Below are 25,637 nucleotides of genomic sequence, written 5' to 3'. Positions count from 1 at the left end.
CCTATAGTTGTGTTGTTGGCTGTGGTCTGCCTCCTGTTTGCCATAAGGATTGTATTGGTCATTTGGAGGCACATCAAACAGCCACTGTACGAGGACGTCAGCCCCGAATCCATGTCACCGATGGAGATAGCCGAGAAGCAGAAAAAGATATTTCGCTAAATATGTCTATTTTTAATAGACATGATAGCAATACAAATAGCCTACCTCATGTTTATTTAGCCTAATATATCATGAAAAAAAATGATATATATATATATCTTATTCTTATGCAATTGTTTGAAACTGTTTTGTTGATTACACTAAGGAATTTCTTTGACACTTCCAATCACGTGAGGGTTCTTATCATCTAATCAGCAACATACTTTTAAACCTGTGAACAGGGTTATATTCAATAGCTAACAACAACCCTCAACTCAAGGCATAGATAAGCGTAAAGCACTGTTACAACTTACAACACAACTAAGGGTGTGGCGTTGTTGGAAGAATTACCCATTAGATCACTATACATTTTTTATCAAGTACCATGTCAGTGTTTGCATATTTATTCAGTATTTCAGGCATATTCTGTTATTCATTTTGCCACACTTGTGTACAACTTTCTGATTCTCTTGATTCTAAAATCGCAACTTTTTTCAATGCTAGCTTTATTTAATTTGCAAATGAACAATGTAAAAAATGTTTTTCCTGGTCTTTACATAATGTATTTTAAATAAAGAATACGTTTTAGATTGTAACAAAACTGTTTTGATCTCATTTTCCCTTCAAACAAATACTGAACTTGGACCAGGGAGCGAGCATAGAGTATATAAAGGGGAGCGAGGCAGGGGTCATCCAGTAGGTGGCGGTAAGGTTGAGAAGTCAAGCCGTCTCTCTCAGAGCTCTGGTTCCGGCCTCCGTCCATCCTGTCGGCGGGCTCTTCAAATTTAGTACACAAACGGTTTGTTTACTATCGCTAGCTTCTAGCTATTTGGTTTCTTGGTGCTTTTTTAGTTTTTTACATCATGTTCAGATTCTTAACGGGTTGCTGAAGTGTGTAGTTGCCTGGCCTGCAGCTGCTTTTTTAGTTGACTCGTCGGAGTCGTCGCCAGAACCGTAAATGAACGAACCGCGTTTGTTTTAAGAAGGTACTACTAGTAGCTTGGAGGATAACATGAAACCGCCGACTAAAGGGACAATGGAGCCGCAGAAAGAATACCCCTCTACCCCTACTCTGGTAAAGGTTCCTTGCACAACGGGGACGTTCATTTCGTTAATTTAAAATAATATTATAAAAAGACGTTTGTCGTGAGTACATATGCACATTATTTTCCTACACGAATAAAAGCAGCAACAGTTTGACTAAGCCCCATATGTGCCCTCTTGAGGGAACATACTGGGGCTACACTACAGTTTGACGAGCCGCCATAGTTTGATGATGGTGTATGTGTATTGTTTAATGTTGTGTGAATTGAGTAATGAAGACCACCTGGGTTGAATTAAAGCCAAGGGGAGCGAAACCTGATTGAATACTTTGCACTGGGAAAAGCACACGAAAGTACTGTTCAAGTTCAATACAAGGTCTGCTAAGAGGATTTCATTAAAACCGGGTCCTATCCTAAATATTCAATTCATAGGAACATTTTAATGGCCTACAATTTACAAATATAAATAACAAGCGTTTAGGGCGGGGGCACTTCGATTTTGTCGTTTGTTTTGCAATCACAGAAACTACAGAACTGACCTAGCCCCAAATTTAGACTCTCGTAGCCAGAACTGACCAGTGACATTGTTTCACAGCTGCAGCTAATCGGCAATTATTGTTTGGTTGTTGTTAATGTCAGGTATGAGTACAAGAGGCGTATTATAATACAACAGCATATGGGCAGGTCAACAAGGAACAAGCTCTGTTGCAATGAGGAAAATCAAGCAAAACACGCCCACCGCATCTGAATGGATGAGGCTGCAATCTAGCCTGGCTAATAAGCCAGACCGAATCAGTTGTGTGATATTAGTCTGGCTTATTAGCCAGGCTAGCTGCAATCAGCATATAGGGCTAAGGACTCTATTTATATTGAAAATAGTGGCTCTAAGGCCAACTCTTTAGAACCCAAAAGGAAAGTGTAAAGTTGCAGACAAAGTTAAAAGTAAGCTGCAAACCAATACAAATATTGCAAATGATACAACATACTGCCTACAGGATGAGACCATAATATAATAGCAAAACATATAGTAGGGTACTGCAATTACAGTACAAAATAATGAGGACATAGCATAAGGACAACACAAATGGCAATAACAACAGTATACACGAAAGTTAAAAGGTTAAAACATTTGGGCTCACTTACTTTCTGAACTACATGTTGTCTCAGTAAGACAGCCCTCTCCCTATCCACAAGGAGAAGTGCACCAAAGCATTATGGGAATTGTAGTCCAGAAAGTGTTTCGTGTCTCCCAAACATCATTAAAATAAGATCTGGTTGCAAAAGGGGTGAAGTAGTGTCCCTTTAATGACCAAATTAATAGAAAAAATCAGACCTGTCTGAAGTGAGTGGTACTGTACTCTACTGTGCTGTACTGTACTGTGTTCCTTAACTAAATGTCTATTGTTTATTTGCAGAAGAGGCCTCAGAACCGCCGTGATGTCTTTCACAAGAAAAGGTATGCTAGAAAAATGGCAACATTACCTTCGGAATACTATGGCTTGTTTTTTCTATTAACCTTTTCCATTAAAGTGCATTTTCCCTTTTATACTATATAAAACGAATACATTGATTAACCACTATTTTATGAGAGAAAATGGCCATTCTATTCCATAGTGTACAAAAGATGTGTTTTGTGCTTGTAGATTGCCTATAATTGTCACTACTGTGAAGTGTGAATTCTTCTTGTTTGCAAACTTTCACCCATTGATTGATTGAAAATAGGGATTCATTAATTTCATATTTTATTATTTTAAACAATAGTTTATATTGTTTTAGTTAACTGTTGCAGACCTAGGGAGTACTATTCAATTTGAATATGTGAGCCTCAGCAGGCAAACCAGACGTATGCCTTCAGCCAGGGCCGTAGCCACCTTTGAGGACACAGGACATTTTCCCGACCCCCAAAATATATATTCGTGCGTTGTGCGGTGGGGCAAAGATATTTCAAAACGTACACAGGAGCAGCGCTGCCCTCAGAATCCCTGCATGCAGCCCCTCCCCTACTCGCTCTGTTGTCGCTCACAGCTCACACACACACACAGAGCAGTGGTTCCCAAAGTGGGGTCCGCGGGCCCCTGGGGGTATAGCCTATATTTGTTTTTTCTAATAAAGTTGTCATTTTCCTATGTTCTCTCCCCTTGCCCCCACACATGTAAAGTGTATTTTAGTACTCATGAAAAGTGCTATATAAACCCCAGATATTATTATTAATATTATTATTATTACTAGGAGTTCAGTGTTTGATGACTTACTAGTAGTAGGCCTAACATCAACAGTTAATGCAATTACGCTTTAGTTATGTGGACAGAACATTGACCACTAGAGTCTAATACTATTTCAGACATGGGAGTTCTTTAAAGTAAGTGGTGTTTCCCTTTCTGTGCATTCTGTACATTAAAGTTGCCTTTCTTTAATTATGTCTTCTCAGCCCATATATACAAAGGGCAGCGAAGCTGAGTGTGGAAGATCTTGATGGGATCTTTGGTAAGTGTGATGAAGTTTTATCACTATTCACTAGAATTGTGTTACTTTTTTTTTTTTATCATACTTTAAGTTTTCCATGATATCATTGACCTATGCTTTTATTTAAAACTCAGACTCGTATGATGATGAAGACCTAATTCCCCCCTCTCCGGTAGAAGAGACACAGACGAGGGCTGCACAGGTACTGTACCAGTGCAAGTTCTTACTAGTGAATAACATTGATGTAAGGGGAGACCTCTGGTGATTTCTAACATATCAGAATATAGAGCCAAGAACACTTATTTGAATAAAGTACAACCTATGCATACAGTAACAGATATGCTATTTCATAAAGGCTAAAAAGTCAAGACTGACAGTGTTCTCCTCAGTTGGGGTGGGAGTGTTGCAGTGCATCAGAATATTGGAGCCAATATAGGTGGCCAGCTTAGGTGGTTCGGGCATCTGCTTAGGATGCTCCTCGAGCGTCTCCCTAGGGAGGTCCTCGATGCACGTCCCACTGGGAGGAGACCCCGGGACAGACCAAGGTGCAGATGGAGGGGTTACATCGACTCACTGGCCTTGGAACGCCTCGGGATCCCCCAGGAGGAAGTTACTGATGTTGCTCTGGAGAGAAATGTCTGGAGCTCTCTGGTGGAGCTGTTGCCCCCGCAACCCGACTACGGATAAGCGGTTGAAGATGGATGGATGGATGGATCAGAATATTGCATTTACCAACGGCAACACACCTGGTCTTCTATGGTGTTTTGTTTTGCATTTGTGAACATTTGAGCTGATTGGATTATCTTTATGCTTAATCCAGTTTAACTTGTTTTCTATCCATGGCAGAAATCACTTGACCAATATGGGTCTACTCCTTGCTTTTAGCATTTGGCAATTTGACTCAACAGGGGTTGTTGTCCCTTGAAATTAGATAGATTTGCTCTGTTGGATCAACTGTAACTGTAAAGTAATATATTTTTTAAAATACTTTTTTTTTTAGCGGCCCAGAGGAAAAGTCCTACAATCAGCAGCAACATCAAACATCCCAGATCTGGATATTGGTATGAAAATCACAAATAGCATGACTGCCTTCTGGCATTATGAAATATTCTCTTTTGGAAAATTGCTTGTTGTCCCTTTTTTGAGTGGTGCAAACCACTCCAACAACCTTTGTCTGTACCCGTGTATGTACCCGTGTACCTGCACGTGGTACCTGTACGTGGCCCCACGCACAGGTGAGCATGGTTGCTATGGTTAGTGTGTGACGTCACTGCACCACTCAGTTCACACGGGTGTGATTATATTTCTATTTTGTTTAACTCAATGGTCGCCAAGGACTTATTTAACTTCTTTTTCATGATGTCCTGGAGCGCCAAGGACGTGTTTTTCGTGTTTTTATTTTAGACTTTTTTTTTGGAAAAAAATAAAAATATATAAAATAAAATAAAAGATATATGGTGGCGGTCTGGGCCTTTTGGCGCCCCCTGGTGGCGATGAATGCGTTTAAGTGTTTCTTTTTTTTATCCCCCTTCTCTCAATCTAGTGTTAAACAGCCCGTTTAAAAACCGTGCATCATTTAAGACCTCGAGTCCCATAGAACCTATGGGACTCCCTCTGAGTATCTATGGCATAGATGCTCAGAGGGATGTGCAACATGACATGGGAAGTATGTCTCCAATTCCATTTAACGTTGAAGAGGAGGAAGAGCCACAGCGGGTTCTACAGAAGCCCACAGACTTGTAAGGAAACCCATTTAGGCCTGACGTTGAAAGAAAAAAAAAAGTCTTCTGAAAGAATATATATTCAAAGATTTGTGCTGCATTTTCACGATTTTTTAAAAATAGCAGACCTACAAGCTCCACTCGGTGGCGCGCTATGAGCTTGTAGATCTGCTATTTTTCAATAGCTAAAGTATTACATAATGCTTAGTTAAAAGTAAAACACCAAAAGGGGTTCCCGCCCAGAATGGGTTAAGTAATTTATTTTAGGTAGAATTTAAAGAACTTTTAATGTATGTAGGGTTCTGTGTTAACACCACTGTTTCACGAAGATGACTTGTTTTGGATAAGCAGCCGAATTCTAATGGAAAATGTAGACCGAAGTCTGTTTACCTTTTTTCTGTGCCATGTTTTTCTTAAGTGCTTTTGTTTTGTTTTGTTTTGTTTTGTTAGGATGAATACATTTGAGGTGGAGCCCTCTCCTCCAGAAAGGATCGCTTTTAAGAAAAACCTTGCCCCCTTGATGAAGGTAGCACCACCACAGTAAGTCTTTTTTTAAACGAGTGTCCTATTGTGAATTTGTTTTTTCAGTAATGAATATTTATCGACGGCCCCTCGACCAGGGAATACTCGGGGAATGTTAAATGCCGTTATCAGAAGTGTTTTACATATAGACAAATCTGGGGAGCAGTGCCCTGTTTTTTTTCATTGATTGAATAGTTTATTAGACAGAATGGGGCTCTGCTGAAAGGTGAATTTTTCAGGCCCGTTTTAAAAGATGCAAGTGAACCGCATTATTTTGTTTCGGGGAGGGGGTCCGGGCATACCACGGTTGGGTGGCAGTGCTGTAGAAGGATAATGTACCTTTTTTTTTATCCCACGATTTTGTAACCCATTTTTCACCCCTGTGTCAATTATCTAATGAGATCCTGGGCTCTACACACCCTCCGCCAACCTAGTCCCCATATATGGTGGACATGGGGAGAGAAACGGACTTGAACTCATGCTTCCTTCATGCCTGAGTGTCCAAGTTGCTCCTTTACACCTGACAAGGGGGGAGTTTCCCTGGTTGGACGTAGCGCGTGGAAGGAACACGTTATTCCAACCAGTTCCTTTCCCCGCCATACCCATATTTGTTTTGAAAGTGGGTGGTGCCAGATTGTTGTTCTCGCTCCCTCTAGTGTTGTGGCTGTGGGTGTTGTTCTCGCTCCCTCTAGTGCTGTGGGTGTCGCTCACTTTGAGGTAGTTAGTCAGGTATGCAGGCACTGGCCTGGGCCGGCCGAGCAGTCCAAGCACCTAGGCTGGTAATCCAGCCTGACAGTGTGTCGCAGGTTCGAGTTCCGATCCCAACGACCGTTGCTGTGTCTTCCCATCGATCTCCCTGTCAAACTACTAGACTGTTAGTCTATCAATAAAGGCAAAAAGCCCCAAAAACAATATCTCTAAAAAGGTATGAGGGCATTGAGGGCAAGGCTGCAGGGCTAGGGCACCTCCTGTGTATTCATCTATAGTTGTTGCACTGAGTTTTGTGTTTTGACTGTCCTACAAGAAGTGTTTCTGCTTCTCACTTGCTGTTATATCATAATTAAATATGGTTGCCAACATGTTCAATTAATACAATGTTGTAATAAGTTAATGATTTAAAAGGAAAACAAAGTTGACTTGTTAACCATGCTATTAAATTGTTTGATTGTAGGAAAGGGAATGGACATGTACCAGCAGTGTCAGTAGTAAGTCTGGAGCCTCAAAAGAAAGTTCCAGAGAAGAAATCTAATGGGTTAAAAGAAAATCCTGCCCCTTCTAAGAAGTTGGTAAAAGAAAATCCTGCCCCTTCGAAGAAGTTGGTAAAAGAAAATCCTGCCCCTTCTAAGAAGTTGGTAAAAGAAAATCCTGCCCCTTCTAAAAAGTTGGTAAAACCAAAGTAAGTTTTTTTTTTTTTTTTTTTCTTTTCTCCAAATGTCATATGGTTATTGATTTCAGGAATGAATATGGTGTTGTTTCCATCTTACTGGGTGCCGGCATTTGTGCCGACATACAGTACAAGAGTCCGACATTCATTAGTCCGACTCCCTACCCAAACACTAACCTAACCGCACGTGGACGCAACGCATGCCGGGAGCAACGGGTGATTTGCGCATGTCTGACTTTTGTTATGTCGGATAAACGTCTGCACCCCCATCTTACTGTTTAACAAGGGTCCCTCTGCAGCAAAGGGGCTGATCCAGTGTCATCAGTAAGATGGGATCCTCCAAACCACTCTTACTGCTGACAGTGGACCAGTGCATGAAGAAAACTTGGATCGCTTTAGATAAGCAATAGAAATCTTATGTACTACACAGAACGTAGGAAGAAGTCTGTGTATCGAAGGTGGCAGCACATGAACTCGAGTGCGGGCAATGGTCAATTTGTTTTCAGGAATGAAGATTGTTATTTACGGTCATTAACTTAACTAGAGGTTCGGGCCGCTACACGGCCCTCTCATCTAGTAATGTCGCTCTCTGGGTACAGGCTTTAGTTCCGACATAATATTGTATTGGTCTGACTGTCATAGATCGACAACCTAACCCAAACCCCTAACCTAACTGAATTACTGAAAGCACCCCCCTTCTCTCTCTATCTCTCTCGCATCTCTCTCTCTCCCCACCCCTCTCTCCCCCTCTCTGCCACTTATATTGGCCCCCCTCTCAATCATTATGCAATGCTCAGCCAATCTCGGCACAGAGTGACACACTTGTCAGCCAATCACGGCGCAGAATAAGATACTTTTCAGCCAATCACAACAGGGTCAGAAAAGGTTACAGAAAGTCAATTGAATTAACTGCTAAAATTTGACCATTATTTTGATATGGGTCTAAAATAATTGTGCAAAAAAATTGTATTATACATTATGTATAATACTCTCACTCTGCTGATTTCTTATCGTTAGCACCTTTGTTAAATTGACACGCACACATGTACACACACACACACACTCCTCTCTCTCTGTGTCGCTCTAAGTAATTAGTCTCATGTCGCGCAGCTGCGCATCGTTTCTCCCGGCGGATCCTGCCGGGAGCTGCCTATGCCATAAAAAGCATAGGTGAGTTCCAGGCTACCTGTCCCGTGGCCAGACCACTGGGGGATATTTTGGGTGAAAACCGCGTTGAATTTGAGTGTTGATGCTGGCCATCCCCTGACAAAAAAGTCTTGGCCTCTCCAATTATAGTAAATACTAAATAAGTTAAATTATTTTTTGTATTGTAGGAAGGGGAATGGACTCGTACCAGTAGTGTCCGCAGTATCTTGGGAGCCTAATAATATTGTTCAAGAAAATAAATCTAATGCCTTAAAAGGCAGTTTGTGTGTTGTATGTTTTCTGTGTCACGTTTTCTAACCTGCTTTTTGTTCCCTCTAGTATACACACTTTTGAGGTAGAGTCTCCTCCAGAAATGAGGATCACTCTGAAGAAAATTCCTGACCCCTTGAAGGTGGAAGCACCACGGTAAGCCTTTTCCAAATACAGGTTTCATACAGTATATGGTCAATTTAGTTTCAGGAATGAATAGTTTTATTTTGATGATCCCTTTTCAGTGAAGCGACGACTGGTCCAGGTGCATCAAGAACACTCAAAGAATCCGAAATGCCTGCGGAGATCCGAAGAGAAAAGCCAAAGTGAGACCTCCTTGCTATCTTTTATTTATCAGAATTTTTTTATATATAATTACTTGTTGCACTTGACTACACTGAGACGAGTCGCTACACTTGCAGAAATGTCAGAGCTGCATGACAACCATGCATTGTGCAAAGCAGTGTCTTTGCTTCTGTGGAGTGGGCTTGTGTTCATAACAAAGAACACAGGAACATTTTGTTTCAAGCAGGGCTAGGGCTAGTGTTGGGAGCAGTTACGCACAATGAATTAGGCTTATATAAAACAACAGCGATATAGCAGAAGATGCTAATACAAATAGTAGAGAGAGACGCATATGTTATGTATAAAAATCCGGCGACCAGGATCAATTGTTGCATATAAAATGCAGAAGGGACAATTAATGCATATAAACTAATATAAAGGACTGTATTACTTATTACATCGATAGCCAGAGCTATAACTATAAAACTGTAAAAATACTTTTGAAAAGTAATCAGAGTACAAATAAATACTCAGCACCACAAATCTAGGCAGAGAGCCTCTAACCATTTACAAAAATGGATATAAAACCTTTTAGATGATAAAGTTGAGAATTAGCTTTAACAGGAATACTTTTAAGAGAAAGATCAATATCCAAATGTTACCTTAAGCAGGAAATACTCTTTAGAAAAATACCTTTAAATACCCAATAGAAAAAATGAGTCCACCAGGAAGAATGATTGTCCAGTCAGAGCATATGGTTTTGTCTATTAATTTTCAGTTCGGAGAGCACAGGAAAAGATCCCACATACAGCCAAATTACAAAATGTCTCTCTGCCGTCTCCAAAATGGAGACGGTATATATATCATTTTAATCAGATAGAATACGCTACACAGAGCAACGTGTCAAACAACCAAAGGATGATTCACTGTCACTTCCTATCAAAACCAGGAAGCATAATGCATGGGATATGTAGTTAATCAGCTAAATGTAGTTCATAATTTAAGTTAAAGCCCACCAGCTAACGTAACTAGGAGACAACTTGTCTGCTCTGGCAAAGCACCAAGGCCGAATAACATGGTGTTTTCCACAGAAAGGCAGACAATCGGGAAACAACAATTCTTTATCTTACTCGCTGACTGGGGGAGAGTGAGATTTAATACTATCTGTTTTACGCTGGGGCAGAAATGAGATGTAACTTAGTGGGATACAGGGCATGAAAAATACATGGTCATTGGGAACATGTAAACTTCCATCCACAAAATAACAGATCTACAATAACTCAAAATTATCCATCAGCATACTTGGATTGGTCTTTTATTTAACAATTATTAAACAGCGCCTGAAACAGGCATTACCTCTCAATCAAATAAAAAAAAAATAGACCCCTCCCATGATTTGTGGCATTTTTTGTAAAATAGGCCAAGTGCCTAGTCCCTTGATCCATTCTGAATGCGAAGTAATTCTATCCATGTTTGCTTGTAGGCAGAAGAAGGGAGACAAACTAGTGTCGGCACCAAGTCAGGAGACTCGACCCCCTGCTCAGGAGACTCGACCCCCTGCTCAGGAGACTCGACCCCCTGCTCAGGAGCCTCGACCCCCTGCTCAGGAGACTCGACCCCCTGCTCAGGAGACTCGACCCCCTCCTCAGGAGCCTCGACCCCCTGCTCAGGAGCCTCAACCCCCTGCTCAAGAGAATCCATCTAAAATTCCTACCCTCTCGAAGAAAGTGGCAGCACCACAGTACGTTTTAACACCTCTACCTCGGTAGACTTGATGCACTATGAATGCATCAACTGAATGTTGTAATTGACGGTCATTAACTTAATTGTCATGTCCACGTTTTGATTGTAGGCAGGAGAACGGACCCCCACCAGTAATGGCAGGAAGACTTGAGAAGCCACACAACCCTGCTCAGGAGAAGTTAAAAGAAACTCCTGCCACCTCGAAGAATTTGGCAGCATCGGAGTAAGTTTTATTTTTCCTCAAACCAAGCGTCATCTATGCAGTGGTGGATGAAGTATTCACATTTTTTACTTAAGGAAAAGTAATAGAGCATGCATAAAGTCAGTGGCAAAGTGAGTTTAACGCAAACGGATAGGACTTTTCTTTTGGGATTTTTTTCCTTTTTTGCCACTCTGTAGGCGTTCCCGCATAACTTCCGGGTCCCATTTCACAGACTGTTTTCAAAATGCATAAATCTTTTTGAAAATAGCAGATCTACAAGCTACAACACGATGTGTTGTGAGCTCGTAGAACAGATTTTTTTCCCCCCGAATAGCCGAGGTATATGTTAAAGCAGAACTGCTTGCTGGATGTTTTGTATTATTAATAATGAAAATCCACAAAGTAACTAGCAACTTAAAATGTTCAAATAATTGTAATGGGGGTAAAAAAGCACAATATTTGACAATGTAGTAGAGTGGAAGTAAGTATTAAATTGGAAGCACTCTAGCTCATTCTGGACGGGAACCCGTTTTGGTGTTTTAACTAAGCATTATTTAGATATTGAAAAATAGCAGATCTACAAGCTCATAGCGCACCACCGAGTGGCGCGTTACGAGCTTGTAGGTCTACTATTTTTTGAAAATGCGGCACAAATCTTTGAATATATATTCTTTCAGAAGACTAAATGGGCTAGTAATGTAACGAATACCTCAATTGTACAGAAAATGTACTGGTTCTCAGGAATTAATGTTGGTGCTCATTTCTGTGTCGACGGTCCCTCTGCAGTAAAGAAACGGGTCCAAGACAGAAGCCTCAAGATCCACCGGTGGAGAAGAGCTCCTGTGAGGATAACATTTATACCTTCCTGCAGAAGCTCAAAGAGGATCGACAGTCTAGACCGGCACCGTGAGTTGAAATCAGTGTTTTTGGCAGCAAATTTTGATTTTGGTTTTAGTCATAGTCTTTTGAATAGTTTTAGTTTTAGTCACATTTTAGTAACCTGTAATGTGTTGGTGTTAGTGCTAGTTTTAATCGACTAAATGTCATGAGATTTTAGTCGACTAAATCTACAGTTGATTTAGTCGACTAAAATGTATTTTGGTGGGCATTGATGCCGTCGTAAGGACTGTTTTTACACTTGCTGAAAATAGCCGATCTACAAGCTCACAACGCGTCGCGCTACGACGCATTGTGAGCTTGTAGATCTGCTATTTTCAGCATGCAACCAAGTGTAAAATTACTTATACTGGATCTCTTGTCCACTAGTCCCTTCCTAACATTTTAGTCTAGTTTTTATTTGTTGACGAAATTGTCAGTATATTTAGTCTTAGTTTTAGTCACCATAGCACAGTGTTCATTTAGTTTCCATTTAGTTTTCTTCAGTGGAAAAAGGTAGTCGACGAACATTTTTCGTCTTAGTTTTAGTCGACGAAAACAACACTGGTTGAAATGGCCGTACCAGGGGCCGTACACGAGCCAAGCGCCAATTGTAGTTTTATGTACATTTCAGAAGGCAGCGGAATTTCAGAAAATTATCAACATTGATAGTTGAGAGCTTAAAAATCTGCATTGATTTCTAAGCACGAGTAAGATTTGGGACACGGTTGTCAAATTTAGTGTTTTGAGTGTTGAGTGTTTTTTTTTTTTAAGTCTCTTTTTAGTCACTCTCATTCTGCTCTCCACCTTTCTCTCTTCTTAAGCTAAACGTATACGTTGTCATGAAGGTGTGCATGATGTGTGCGTACTTGTTCACAGCAGTCTGTGAAGCGCAACCAAGCCATCTCTTTTTCTTCTTTTGGCCGAATGCAGTCATTCTTAACTGCTTAGGCCCCCTACACACTGCACGATATTATGCTGTCGGGGAGCTTTTTCTGGCGCTCGCCGACAAAACCCCCGCTCTCACGCAAGATCGGGCTTTGATCACCAAGGTTTTGCTCGCTGTGTGTGAAAGGCTCTGCGAGAAGATCCACAATGTGTAGGGGGCGGGGCCTTAATGCAGTTGTTCTCAAAATTGAGTCAAGGGACTCTTAAGGGACACATTTCACTAATGAAGTTTGTACACTTTTACATTATTTGAACATCGTAAAACATAACCTAATCTGCTTATTTGTCTTCACAGCCCAATGAAGGTCTGTTTGCCAATAAGGGCTCCGACACCTCCTCTTGAGGAAGACGAGTTTTGGATAATGGAGCCCCCCCCTCGTATTCAGCTATCCAGAAAAAAACAGAGCAGGCCCAGACCAAAGCAGGAGACAACCTCAAATGCCGAAGTCAAAGGATCAGCAGACAAGTTTTCCAAAGAGACTCAACCAGAGGAGGCAGAAAAACGACAAGCGTCTGACGAAGCAGGCACAGACCGCAAGATCCCTTCTAAAGAGCGCACTGCAGCAGAAGAACAACCTAAAGAGCGCACTGCAGCAGAAGAACAACCTAGAGACCGCACGGCAGCAGAGGAACAACCTAAAGACCGTACCACTAATGGAAAAGAGTTCTTGGAAATGAAAAAGAGGGGTCCAAAATCAAAAGCTGGCAAAGACAGACCGGTCAAGGACAGAGAATTCATCCAGGAGCCTGACTGTGCTGTAGCGCTGCAAAGCCAGGAGCCACCTGGAAAAAAGCGTGGTGGTCAGACCAGAGTCAAGTCCACAAAAGATGCCAGAGAAAGGATCCAGGAGCCTGATTCTGTAGAGTTGCAAAGCCAGGAGCCACCTGGAAAAAAGCATAGTGGTCAGACGAGAGTCAAGTCCACAAAAGATGCCAGAGAAAGGATCCAGGAGCCTGATGATTCTGTAGAGCTGCAAAGCCAGGAGCCTCCTGGAAAAAAGCATAGTGGTCAGACGAGAGTCAAGTCCACAAAAGATGCCAGAGAAAGGATCCAGGAGCCTGATTCTGTAGAGTTGCAAAGCCAGGAGCCACCTGGAAAAAAGCCTGGTGGTCAGACCAAAGTCAAGTCCACAAAAGATGCCAGAGAAAGGATCCAGGAGCCTGATGATTCTGTAGAGCTGCAAAGCCAGGAGCCACCTGGAAAAAAGCATAGTGGTCAGACGAGAGTCAAGTCCACAAAAGATGCCAGAGACAGGATCCAGGAGCCTGATGATTCTGTAGAGTTGCAAAGCCAGGAGCCACCTGGAAAAGGGCATGGTGGTCAGACCAGAGTCAAGTCCACAAAAGATGCCAGAGACAGGATCCAGGAGCCTGATGATTCTGTAGAGTTGCAAAGCCAGGAGCGTCCTGGCAACAAGCATGGTGGTCAGACCAGAGTCAAGTCCACAAAAGATGCCAGAGAAAGGATCCAGGAGCCTGATGATTCTGTAGAGTTGCAAAGCCAGGAGCCTCCTGGCAACAAGCATGGAGAAACTCTGAACACAGATACTGATGTCAGTTTAGGTAGGTTACACTCTAATGTGTGTGTGTGTCTGTCTCACGTAATTGTATTGTTCCAAATCCCTTGCAGTGTTGAATAACATCACATAAAGCCTGATGAGACTTTTTCTGTTGCCCCTCTGTCCCATAGCTGAGGAAAGCTGGAATCCAGGTGAGGGACGAAAACGTACGTCCAAAGATGTTGCTGCGGGAAAGACAAAAAATGGAAGGACCCAAAACGCGTCATCTCCTCCAGACAGATTTGTTGCATCAAAAAGGGCCTTGTCTCCAGACAGAGTTGTGTCAGGAAAAAGGCAGAGGAAACCACCTGGAGACTGGTGGCTGAGCCACGGTCTGGACACTCAGGGGAACGCAGTGGAAGCACAGGACGTAGACGCCATGAAGATCAGTCCGCGTGGGAAGATTGAGAGGACACGAAAGAAACAATCGGAGCCTGGGCAGAAAGCTAACAAAAACAAAGACGCTCCGACCAAAGTGAGGAAGAAGCAGCATCGTACCACAGGAAAGACAACGGCAGCTTTATCGGAGCAGATTCCGAACCAGGAGGACCTGCGGCAGCATGCTGACCATCTCAACGTTGACCCTGTACAGTCTAAATCCTTAGATAGCCCACTTGGTGAGGCCAGCATCACGACAGGTGACCCTTTTCATTGAGGCTGTGTTTTAGACTGTCAAGCATTTAACCCATTTTGACCTGAGATCAGATTCTAAAAATGTCTTCTACATCCTGACAGTTTTCTGAAAAAGCTATGTTTCTATGTCAGTCGTTTCAAAAATAGCAGACCTACAAGCTCGTACCTATGAGCTTGTAGATCTGCTATTTTTCAATAGCTAAAGCATAACATAATGCTCACACCAAAAGGGGTTCCCGCCCAAAAAACGTCAGATCCAAGTTTATTTAAACTTCATCGCTTGAATAGAACTGGATTTACTGTACTCTTATTGTTGACAGATTTATCATGAGGCATCAGGGAGAATTGATTTAATGACTCATTGTTTGTTGTACTTTACAGGAGATTGCCTTTTCGACGAGCAAGCCTCCAATGCGCCCGAAACGATTCCAGATCATGTTGAATCACGACGGAACATCCCGAAAAAGAAAGCTGTGGTCAGTGAAGTGCCCGAGAACGATGTCGAGATCCCAGCCATGATCCAAGTGCAGAAACCCAAGTCCAAGAGCCCCAAAATCAGGAAGAAGGCAAGAATGCAAAGGAAGGCTGCGCTTGAGGACGGTGTCAGTCCCACTCGTCGTACGGACGACAGAAAAAAACATCGGAAAATACAGGGTAAAATATTATTCCCTGTCCAGGAGGAGCAGGCTGCGCTGACCAGCAATGTCAGCGAGTGTCCTTCTGTGGAAGTTGTTGCCACAGACGTTACAGAAACCTCTGCAGAATGCTGGCCCTCCAAAGACAACCGCTTCCAGAACAGCACCTCGGCGGTCGTCTTTGCCAAGTAAGCATCTCTTGCTCATAACCTTGCCTGTGCTAACATTTTTTTTTTTTTCAATTTACGTTTTATTGAATTTTAATCAAACATACATGTAAACGAGACTACTGACAATTGACAATACATACAACCGAAAACAAAACAAGACAATATACGTACAATACACACAAGGGGAGATGTCTGCCTCTCGTCTCTATTGATGATTATAATACCTAAGTACCTCAAACAGGTGCATATACAGGTTAAACAGGTTTAACTGAATTTATACAAAATCAGGTCTTATGGTAGAAACATGAGTAATCCATCTAAACCAGTTATCTGTGAAGACTTCAACCTGACCTGAAGCTGAATGTAATTATCTCCATAATAAATATACTATAGATTAAATCAATCCATTCATTCATAGTTGGTATAACATTTGTAAGCCACTTTTTTGTTAAAGGGGCATTCCACTCATTTTCAACATTTTACTATGTCATTAATGTACCTTAGAGCTGTTGTGTGAAAATAATAAAAGTTCCCCCATTCTGTGTTTCCTAGAACTAGAGGTCTGACATTTTATTTTTCATAATTACAGTTCTAGGAAACACAAAATGGGAGGACTTTTTTATTATTTCCACACAACAGCTCTAAAGGTATATTAATGACATAGTAAAATGTTGAAAATGGGTGGTTTCCCCTTTAAGGCTTTTTTTGGATGCCACCAGCAATACCCTCAGTAAATACTGATCCTGCTTTGCAAATTTAAGTTCCTGCGCTAACATTTCTTGTTCTCAGTCACGTCCTTGATTGCAGCAGGCTGCCCTAAGATGAACTTTCTCTGGTGAAAAAAGTTATGGTTGAAATGAAATGGTCATCTTGTGTTAGAAAATGGCATATTTTAAAACTTGCATAGTCTTGGTGGAGATACTACTGTACAGTAGAGCTTTAATCAGGCCTAAACATTTGAACCCAGCCCGACAAGTTCAGCCTGGCCCAAAGCCTGATCCATATTAGCCAAACTCAAACTGAGCCCTCGTGTCCTAGGCTGCACTGATGTACAGCCTGGCTTGAATTAAAAAAGAATTACTTCTAAATTCTGACAGTTTTCTGAAATACCTCATGTTTCTGTATCAGTGGTGCTCAATATTTCATGTCAAGTACCCCAAACATTATCTGTATTATTTGGCCACCGACCACCATCTGAAAATATGTTGTTGCAGTGATTTTTGAACATTTGAGTTAAAACGTTTGCTGTGAAATAATATATATTCAAAGATTTGAGGCACATTTTCAGGATTTTTCAAAAATGGCAGACCTAGAAGTTCATAGCGCGGCACCGAGTGCCGCGCTATGAGTTTGTAGATCTGCTTTTTTCAAAAGCTAAAGTGTAACATAATGCTCGAAACACCAAAAGGGGATCCTGCCCAAAATGGGTTAAACTGGAAATTTCGCAATACATACTGTAGAGTAGAGCTTGTCATAATGTGAACAATATTAGCCTGGCTTGGCCAGCCTCATAGCGGGGATTCACTGAAGATTCTTCAGGAGGAAACATCAGTGAACCCTCGCTATGAGTCTGGCCGCGCCAGCCTAGAACAATATAACCAGTAGCAACGCTATTTAAAAATGTTGGGAATATGTCAAACTCTATTACGGTTGGCACATCCAACAGCTTTTAAGAAATGCTGCCCTCTTTCACAACATTATCTTCTCATAGAAGTGCAGGGCTGTGTCATGATGTCATGGATGGTAAATTGGTGTATTGAAAACACATTTTTTTCTTCCTTCCCCCACAGGTCACAAGGCTTCACAAGTGGACCATCCTCTATGATTGCACTGGAAGCTTATGAGGAACAGGAGGATACATGTACGTTTTAAGTATTGTAAAAAAAAATTTAACTTATTTATCTACCAATGTCAAACAATTGCTAGACATGCTGTATCTACCGTGTACCTTCTGAGTTCTGACATAATTGCATAGCCCAATGGAAAGTCCATTGGTCCAGAAACGTGCCTGCACAGCCAAGGACTACCATTTACTTGAAGTGTGATGTGATGTCTTCTTACCCCCCCCCCCCCCCCCCCTTTATGCATCCCCCCCTATCCCCCCACCTCTTTTTTCTTGTGTTTTCTTTTTCTTTGATGCAAGAAAGATGTATTTTTGGCGCTGCACTGCGGCGACATGGGCATAAGGGCTACGCTTGCATGCGGGCCCTTTGTCTAAGACACATTTCTTCCTCTGGAGACGAATGATAAAGAACCTTGAACACGGTTTTCTTCTTTCAGATCTTCCATCGTCTGTGATCCGTTCAGCCTTGTCTGCCACAGAGCTGTGTGTGTTTCCTCTGTCTCCTGTGGCTCTGCAGGCCAGGGACGAGGAGAACCTGACCAAGTGGTTCAGCTTATGCTGGCCTGCCGTTGTGAAGAGTAAGCAAATATGTGATTGTTATTCAATGTCCTGAGCTTATTATTTATAGGAGAATTCCATACTAGAAGGCTTTCTTACCTTATTTGTAGTTGTTACGTCCCCACCAAAGAGGTCCGACTCCAGGTGTAATTTTGTGCCAAAGCGCATTATTGGCTATTTCCCCTACCATAAGCCCTCAATCAATTGCATTGAATTGAATGGGGCTATGGGGTGTTATGCTAATTTGCTTATTTCCATCGCTCAAAAAAATACTTTTTTCGATGGAAATAAGCGAATTAGCACAAAAACCCAACCCCCATTGAGGGCTTATGGTATAGGGGAAATAGCCAATTTGCACAATATAACACCTGTACCTCTTTGTTGGGGACGTAACAACTACAAATAAAGGTAAGAAAGCCTTCTAGCATGGAATTCTCCTTAAGTGATATAAATGGCTTTGTTGTATAATGGATGCAACTAACTACCAATACAAGATTTAATTTTGCGTAAAACTGGACAAGTTGCAAGGGGATTTTCATGTGTAATCTGCACAATCTATGTAAAGCGCCTTGGATAAAGGTGCTATATAAATGCACCATTTACCATTTATTTTACCATTTATGTTCTGAAGTATATATACAATGTGTATGTACAGTATATATTGTATATGAAATGTGTTTCCTTTGTGGCTTTGCCTTCCTGACAGCTGCACCCCAGATGAACACGGACGCGTTCCGGTGGTTTTCCTATCGACGCAGGATGATCGGCGTATGCGAAGACCTTCTCCACGACAACTGGTGTGTCGGGAAGATGATCCTGGGCTCCCACGCCCAGAAGCCCCTCTGGGTGGATCACAGTGCTACGACGGTGAGAAGTCTCCCGGCCTCCTTTTGTTTTAGTACTTGACACTGATTGCCGGGTATTAAACCATTTTGACCTGAGATCAGATTCTAAAAATGTCTTCTACATCCTGACGGTTTTCTGAAAAAGCTATGTTTCTATGTCAGTCGTTCTTCGATTTTTCAAAAATAGCAGACCTAGAAGCTCGTAGCGCGCCACTCGGTGGCGCGCTATGAGCTTGTAGATCTGCTATTTTTCAATAGCTAAATTATAACATAATGCTTAGAACACCAAAAGGGGTTCCTGCCCAAAATGGCTTAATTATTATCCAAAGTGCCTTGGACTCTGCATGGCAGGGGCGTCGTCCTCCCTGAGCCAAGCTTGCGCCTAACCTGCGCATACCTGAATGGGACTGGGTGTTACGATCCGTTTATAACATCAGAAACCTTATTTTGTTGACCCATGATGTGTCCAGGATGTAAACAAAGGCTGTCTAGAGTGGCAGACAATCGTGTTTTTTAAGTGGTGCAACCACTTCCTTAAGTGACTATGTGTGGGTGGGTGGCTGGGTGCGTCTGAGCACGAAAACAGCATGGTTGTTTTTCACCACCTGTGCGCAACCTAACACACACAAACACACGCACATATTAACTGTATACATGGTGATTTCGGGTGTGCCAGTACAGTACAGTACAGTACAGTGGAGGGTACAGTAGAGGGACCCCCCACACGGTAACTCTGTCATTTCTCAACCGTTTCGGACGCGGGGCGGCTCATCGGAATCGGGTCTGGAACTCCCCCAATGTCGTTGGCATGTATATGGGCATGCCCATATGTGGGCATATTGGTTGGCTCTGCGGTTCTGGACAACTGGATATACAGATTCTGAATAATTATAATACTTTATTACATGGCTTGGTTGAATGCTTGATTCTGATTGGTCAATCGCTTAATTCAGCGGTGAGTTATCTCATGATAATGACCGCTCCGCTGTATAATGACCGCTGCCTAATCAAACCCTCTGAGCACCACCAGCTGCGCCCCGCTTGATTTACTGCCGTTTCCAACATAACAGCCATGTAAACACACACACTAGTGACACACAATGTAATTTACAGCTAAACATTGCTCTTAAAAATGTTTTTGAAAACATTTGAGCGAGAAATAGACGAAGCAGGACCCCAAAATGGATTCTATTTGATCAACTCACTTCCTTGTTTTCCGACAGTGCTGCAGCCCTGCAGCTGGGCAGACGCAGCCAGCGCGAACTTATGGAATACTTTTTGTGTTGTGTTTTGGGTCAATGTATTCATTTATGTTAGTTAGCCATGTAATAAGCGGGATAATATCTGGCTAGGTGGTCATTGTCGGGATATAATTCACCTTCAGGGAGTGTAACCACCTCGGCTTCGCCTCGGTGGTTAAACTCCCTGTCGGTGAATTATCTCCCGACAATGACCACCTAGCCAGATATTATCCCTTACATAGAAAAGGTACATTTTCACTTCAGAAAGTGAAACTTACATGTATTCTAGATTAATTGCGCAAGTGAAATATTTAAAACCTCTGTTTTAATCTAGATGACTATGGCATACAGCTCATGAAAATCAGCTCAAAATAAGAGAATATTAACATTTCCACTCATTTCTTTGTGTCGACCATCTGAAATGTTAATTTATGCACTCAATTATTGGTCTGGGCTACTTTTGAACAAATGAATTCAATGGAGCGTGTCATCATGGAGGTGATCAGCCTGTGGTGCTCTTGAGGCGTTCTGGAAGCCCAGGTTTGTTTTCATACCTTTCCTTGTGGCAATACAGCATAGATTATCTGTCAGGCCAATTCTTGTCTACCAGGAGATTTTAGAGCATATTGTCATGTTTTCACTGTGTGATTTGGGGTGCCATGCCATCTGCTGGTGTTTGCGAACACAGTGAGCACTAACTATGAGACCTAGCAGAACATGTCTGTGTGTCTGTCACCCTGTAACACCACCCGCCTGCCACCAGAGGGCGCAGCTGTATCACACACAAAACACACACACACACAAAAAACGTAACTTAAAAAAAATCTTAAAAAAAACCTTAAAGCTGCGTTCGCGCGTCTTACTTGTGGTCTACTGTTTTATCAAGTCCAGAGTCAACACGGGCAAGATATTTTAGAGCACTTTGTGGTTCCATATATTGACGAGCCAACTGTTCTGTACCCTGACTAACTTGTGCATTTTCTTTCTGCATTAAGGTATATAACGTCTTGACCAGCGCTGTGAGTGTAACGGTTGATGGCGCCGTCTCCCAGTACAACCCTGGACTAGCCTTCGCTGTGCCATGTGGTACGTAAGCATAACAATTCATGGCATCACAGTAATTATAGTTTTCAGTGACACGGTAATTGCATTTTATTTACCAGTTCTTGCAATACTTCTATATTTCACAGTGGTTTGTTACAGCGATGTGTTATTTCCTAGTTCCTTATTGTATTGTATTCCGTTCACACAGGGCAGTTCCTTATTGTATTGTTCCGTTCACACAGGGCAGTTCCTTATTGTATTGTTCCGTTCACATAGGGCAGTTTATTGTATTGTTCCGTTCACACAGGGCAGTTCCTTATTGTATTGTTCCGTTCACACAGGGCAGTTCCTTATTGTATTGTTCCGTTCACATAGGGCAGTTCCTTATTGTATTGTTCCGTTCACACAGGGCAGTTCCTTATTGTATTGTTCCGTTCACACAGGGCAGTTCCTTATTGTATTGTATTCCATTCACACAGGGCATGCACACAGCGTCAAGAACCTTACTGATGAGCCTGCAGTTCTCATCTTTAACAGGCAGCGCAACCACAATGCAGATTAAATCAGTCGGGGACCACTTCCCATCCTGCAAACAGCTTATCGGATACAGGTGATGGTATTCCTGCTGGGCATTTCTGCCTGACGCGCCTCCTCCAGTGAACGCACCTCCTCCATTTCTGCCTGACGCACCTCCTCCAGGGCCTTTTGAACAGGTGTGCTGTGACACCTAACTGAACACCTAAACGGGTCATCAGCTGGGGACCACCACCATTCATCAACGTTTCGCTCCTTTAACCCCAGTACGTCTCATGGTGGCGGAGCGACGATGGCAGGGATCTCTCCCTGCCACCCCCTGCTGATGCCCTAGGACGGTGTTTGTCCCCCAACTCTTATGCTTCCTCCTGAGCCACAGCCAGAAGCTGCCTTTCTGATAGAAAGGGGGGTGATTTGTTGACTGTCGCCAATTCATTACTTGTATACATGTATTTTTTTTTTAAATAGATTTGCTGTGTATTTTTTTGTAATAAAGATTGTATTAATGCATAATACTAGTATGTCCTCAATGCTACGGTTACAATAGTTTAGCATTATTAAAATTGGCTCTGATATATATATATATATATATATATATATATATATATATATATATATATATATATATATATATATATATATATATATATATATATATATATGGCTGAAAGCACCAGTTTGCAAACACCTTTTATATCTCCAGTTTTGGCATCTTTACGACTGGCTCTTGGTAATTACATTTTTAGGATTGATTTTAAATCATATTGTTTTCAACACCTTCCTAGCTTTCTAATTGCCTGCCCAAAAATGTTCCAACTCATCTCCTTGATGCATCTCATGAATACTATAGATATAGGCCAGGGGTGGACAACTTTGACGATGGAGAGGGCCACTATAGTTCCACATTCACTCCAGAGGGCCACTATAGTTCCACATTCACTCCAGAGGGCCACTATAGTTCCACATTCACTCCAGAGGGCCACTATAGTTCCACATTCACTCCAGAGGGCCACTATAGTTCCACATTCACTCCAGAGGGCCACTATAGTTCCACATTCACTCCAGAGGGCCACTATAGTTCCACATTCACTCTAGAGGGCCACTATAGTTCCACATTCACTCTAGAGGGCCACTATAGTTCCACATTCACTCTAGATGGCCACATTGTATATTACTGTCGTAGCAAAAATAGCCAATCTACAAGCTCAAAACGCGTCGCAGTGCGACCCGTTTTGAGCTTGTAGATCGGCTATTTTTGCTATGTTTTAATTGAAATCCTGAATAATTTTTTGCAATATTTGAATTAAAATCCTGAATATTTTTTAATTGGAATCCTGAAAAGTAACCTTTTTTTATTTAATTTCAAATGCATTTAGTTATAGTTATGTTAACTTTATGAACTAAATACAAATACGCTGGACATACAAAAGAAGACAATAACATTTTAATACTAGTAATTAGCCCAATTCAATAACCTGAGGGCCACATTGAGTGATGGTGGGGGCCACATGTGGCCCCCGGGCCGCCAGTTGCCCAATTCATACTCTTACTGCACCAGGGGCGGCGGTGGCTCAGGGTAGAGTGGCTGGATGGTAACCGCAAGGTTGCCTGTTCGAACCCGGGCTCCCCCAGAGTTAGTGTCGAAGTGTCCTTGAGCAAGACACTGAACCCCTAATTGCTCCTGATGTGCTGGCTAGTGCCTTGCATGGTTTCTGCCGCCATCGGTGTATGAATGTGTGTGTGTGTGTGTGTGTGTGTGAATGGGTGAATTGATGCACAATCTATGTAAAGCGCCTTGGATAAAGGCGCTATATAAATGCACCATTTACCATTTCGGTGGCCCACCGTTATAACCACCGTCTCTCCTCTGGAATAATCCTTATGCTTTCTTTCTATGCTGTAAAGAAAAAGGAGTCCGTGTTGCAGAACTGGTGAATTAATAAACAAAAGGTAATTCAAAAGAACAAACTTAATCAGCCATGGTTCTAATCCTGTATCAACTCTCAGTAGCAAACAAACACAAATAAATATCTCTCTTCCTCTGAATAGCACGACCGCTTCCCTCTACACCAGAACCCAAAGTAAACACAAGATATCAAATAATACTCCTCGTCAGAGCGCTCAGCCCGTCAACACAGTTAAAGGACCACTTCACCACTTTTCAACCTATCTTTATATAATAGGTCCTCACTAATAATCATGAAAAAATGGCGCAATCTTTTTCTACTCTGTCTGTGTCTCATAGGAGGGCTGTGGGCAGTTCAGAAACCGTCCTCCAGAGACATAATCGATGGGGAATACAAGCTAATATAAAACTGCAGGCTTTCTAGTCCTGAAAAGTTGCAATGTCAAAGTGGATCAAGCCATCGTTATACATGGAACTACTACAGCTCAAATTGGTTCCCTGCCAAACGTACCCTTCCCCCAAATCTTAAGAGTATGGCCAGTAAGCTACAGTAGCCTTGAGTTAAAGAGACTTGGTGGTGTACGTAAGCAGAGAGACATAGGGTGGCACTGTGGTGCAGCAGTTGGAATGCCTGTCAAATTGGTACATGCCTCGGTTGAAATACTACACATACATGCATGCTTTCAGCTCTGTCTGAGCGTTTTCTTAAAGGGAGACCACTTGTGATCACACCACATGGTTCTTAAGCTAAAAATCCCATAACCCAGAACATGAGACAGTCGTTTCAGTTATAAATAATATTAAATATGGTGACTGATGTTGACTGGGTATAGGTAAAAATGCAACCTTTGAAAGGGAGTCGCATGATCAGAGTGTCACGTCACTCACGTGACGTCACCTGTCAGTAAGGGTCAGAGGTCGAACTGAGTTCCTGGAGAGAAGTTGCATTGTTTTTGAAACGTCACGAGAGATATTAATATTGTTTGATTGCCCCCCTCCCCCCAATCAAAAGTGTTTGGTCAAACCATGTGACTTCCATTGGAAAAGCATTGGGGCGGCCATGAAACACAGGCAGAGCACAGCACAGTTGTTCTTTATGTGTGTACGAAGCCAGAGTATGGCTGCGATCAAGCCAACGGTGCCGGAGATTAGCTGTCCTCAGACGGACGGACGGACACACACACACACACACACACACGGACGGACGGACTGACTAAGTGCAAAACATACTCTCTCCCCATGCCTTCGGCCTGGTGGAGACAATAATGAAAATAATCGTCCCCACTGTTCTACTGTATCTCATAACCCCCCAAATGAGAGTGTCTCATATAATTCTTCTGCACTCAAACCACCTGTTATTTCCCTTTTTACCTACCATAATTACAACCAAGAGGTGGCAGCAGAGATACAGCAACAAGCCATATCTCTGGCTTGGTAGTCATACAGAGGCCAATGAAACACCCTTGTTACCCCAATCCATAGCAGATCATCGGATACATCCCACGCTAGCTGTCCTCCCCCAGTGGGGAGGACAGCTAGCGTGGGATGTATCCGATGATGCATCCGATTGAATTGAGTGATTTAAGAGTGATTTAAGTGATGTGAGCTGTGGGGAGTCCCCACATCACACTCAGCCCACTCAATTAAATTCATTACACAAAGCCAAGCATCTTTCTCAATTCTAACAATGTCGAATCTACTCTATTGAGACTCAATAATATAAAAAAAAATCTCCTGTTTCTGTAGTGGCTTGATTGTACGTCCCCTGGACATGACGCTGTATGTCACATGGGATTTACATCCAATCCAACCCTTGATGAGGATGTTCAAGTACTAGCAGCAACGCTTGAGGCATATTCTGAAGCGGACTCAAGTGAGGGCTGTGATGAGCAATCCGATGCTTGATGAGGATGTTCAAGTATAATAAT

The 25,637-nt window shown here is 42.3% G+C and overlaps 1 protein-coding gene across 2 annotated transcripts; it reads left to right on the top strand.

Moving 5' to 3' along the window:
* The first annotated feature begins 851 nt into the window (after positions 1-851).
* On the top strand, positions 852-22,316 carry LOC306913129 (uncharacterized protein). 2 transcript variants are annotated; one of them, XM_079489674.1, is made up of 21 exons: positions 852-1,213; positions 2,597-2,637; positions 3,610-3,665; positions 3,779-3,846; positions 4,645-4,705; positions 5,188-5,383; positions 5,816-5,905; positions 7,059-7,283; positions 8,757-8,843; positions 8,933-9,013; positions 10,456-10,713; positions 10,825-10,938; positions 11,704-11,823; positions 13,037-14,304; positions 14,432-14,917; positions 15,315-15,756; positions 17,529-17,599; positions 18,019-18,159; positions 18,846-19,006; positions 21,221-21,311; positions 21,749-22,316. In XM_079489674.1, the coding sequence occupies exons 1-21, from the start codon at positions 1,151-1,153 to the stop codon at positions 21,829-21,831; spliced, it is 4,203 nt and encodes a 1,400-aa protein (XP_079345800.1). In that variant the 5' UTR covers positions 852-1,150; the 3' UTR covers positions 21,832-22,316. The 2 variants fall into 2 exon arrangements, with proteins under 2 accessions (XP_079345800.1, XP_079345799.1); XM_079489673.1 differs by having other exon boundaries at positions 14,432-14,938.
* The last annotated feature ends 3,321 nt before the right edge of the window (positions 22,317-25,637 follow it).

The sequence above is a fragment of the Electrona antarctica genome (assembly GCF_951216825.1).
Source record: "Electrona antarctica genome assembly, chromosome: 20".
Lineage (NCBI taxonomy): Eukaryota > Metazoa > Chordata > Actinopteri > Myctophiformes > Myctophidae > Electrona > Electrona antarctica.
Note: the sequence above shows the minus strand (reverse complement) of the source record. Positions and strands in the feature narration are given on the sequence as shown.

What these genes read in the sequence shown, in the direction of transcription:
- LOC306913129 (XM_079489673.1), top strand. Translation starts at nt 1,151, where the DNA reads ATGAAACCGCCGACTAAAGGGACAATGGAGCCGCAGAAAGAATACCCC. An exon ending in AGATCTTGATGGGATCTTTG is followed by an intron (nt 3,666 to 3,778) that starts GTAAGTGTGATG and finishes TTTAAAACTCAG; the next exon opens with ACTCGTATGATGATGAAGAC. An exon ending in TGGATCACAGTGCTACGACG is followed by an intron (nt 19,007 to 21,220) that starts GTGAGAAGTCTC and finishes TTCTGCATTAAG; the next exon opens with GTATATAACGTCTTGACCAG.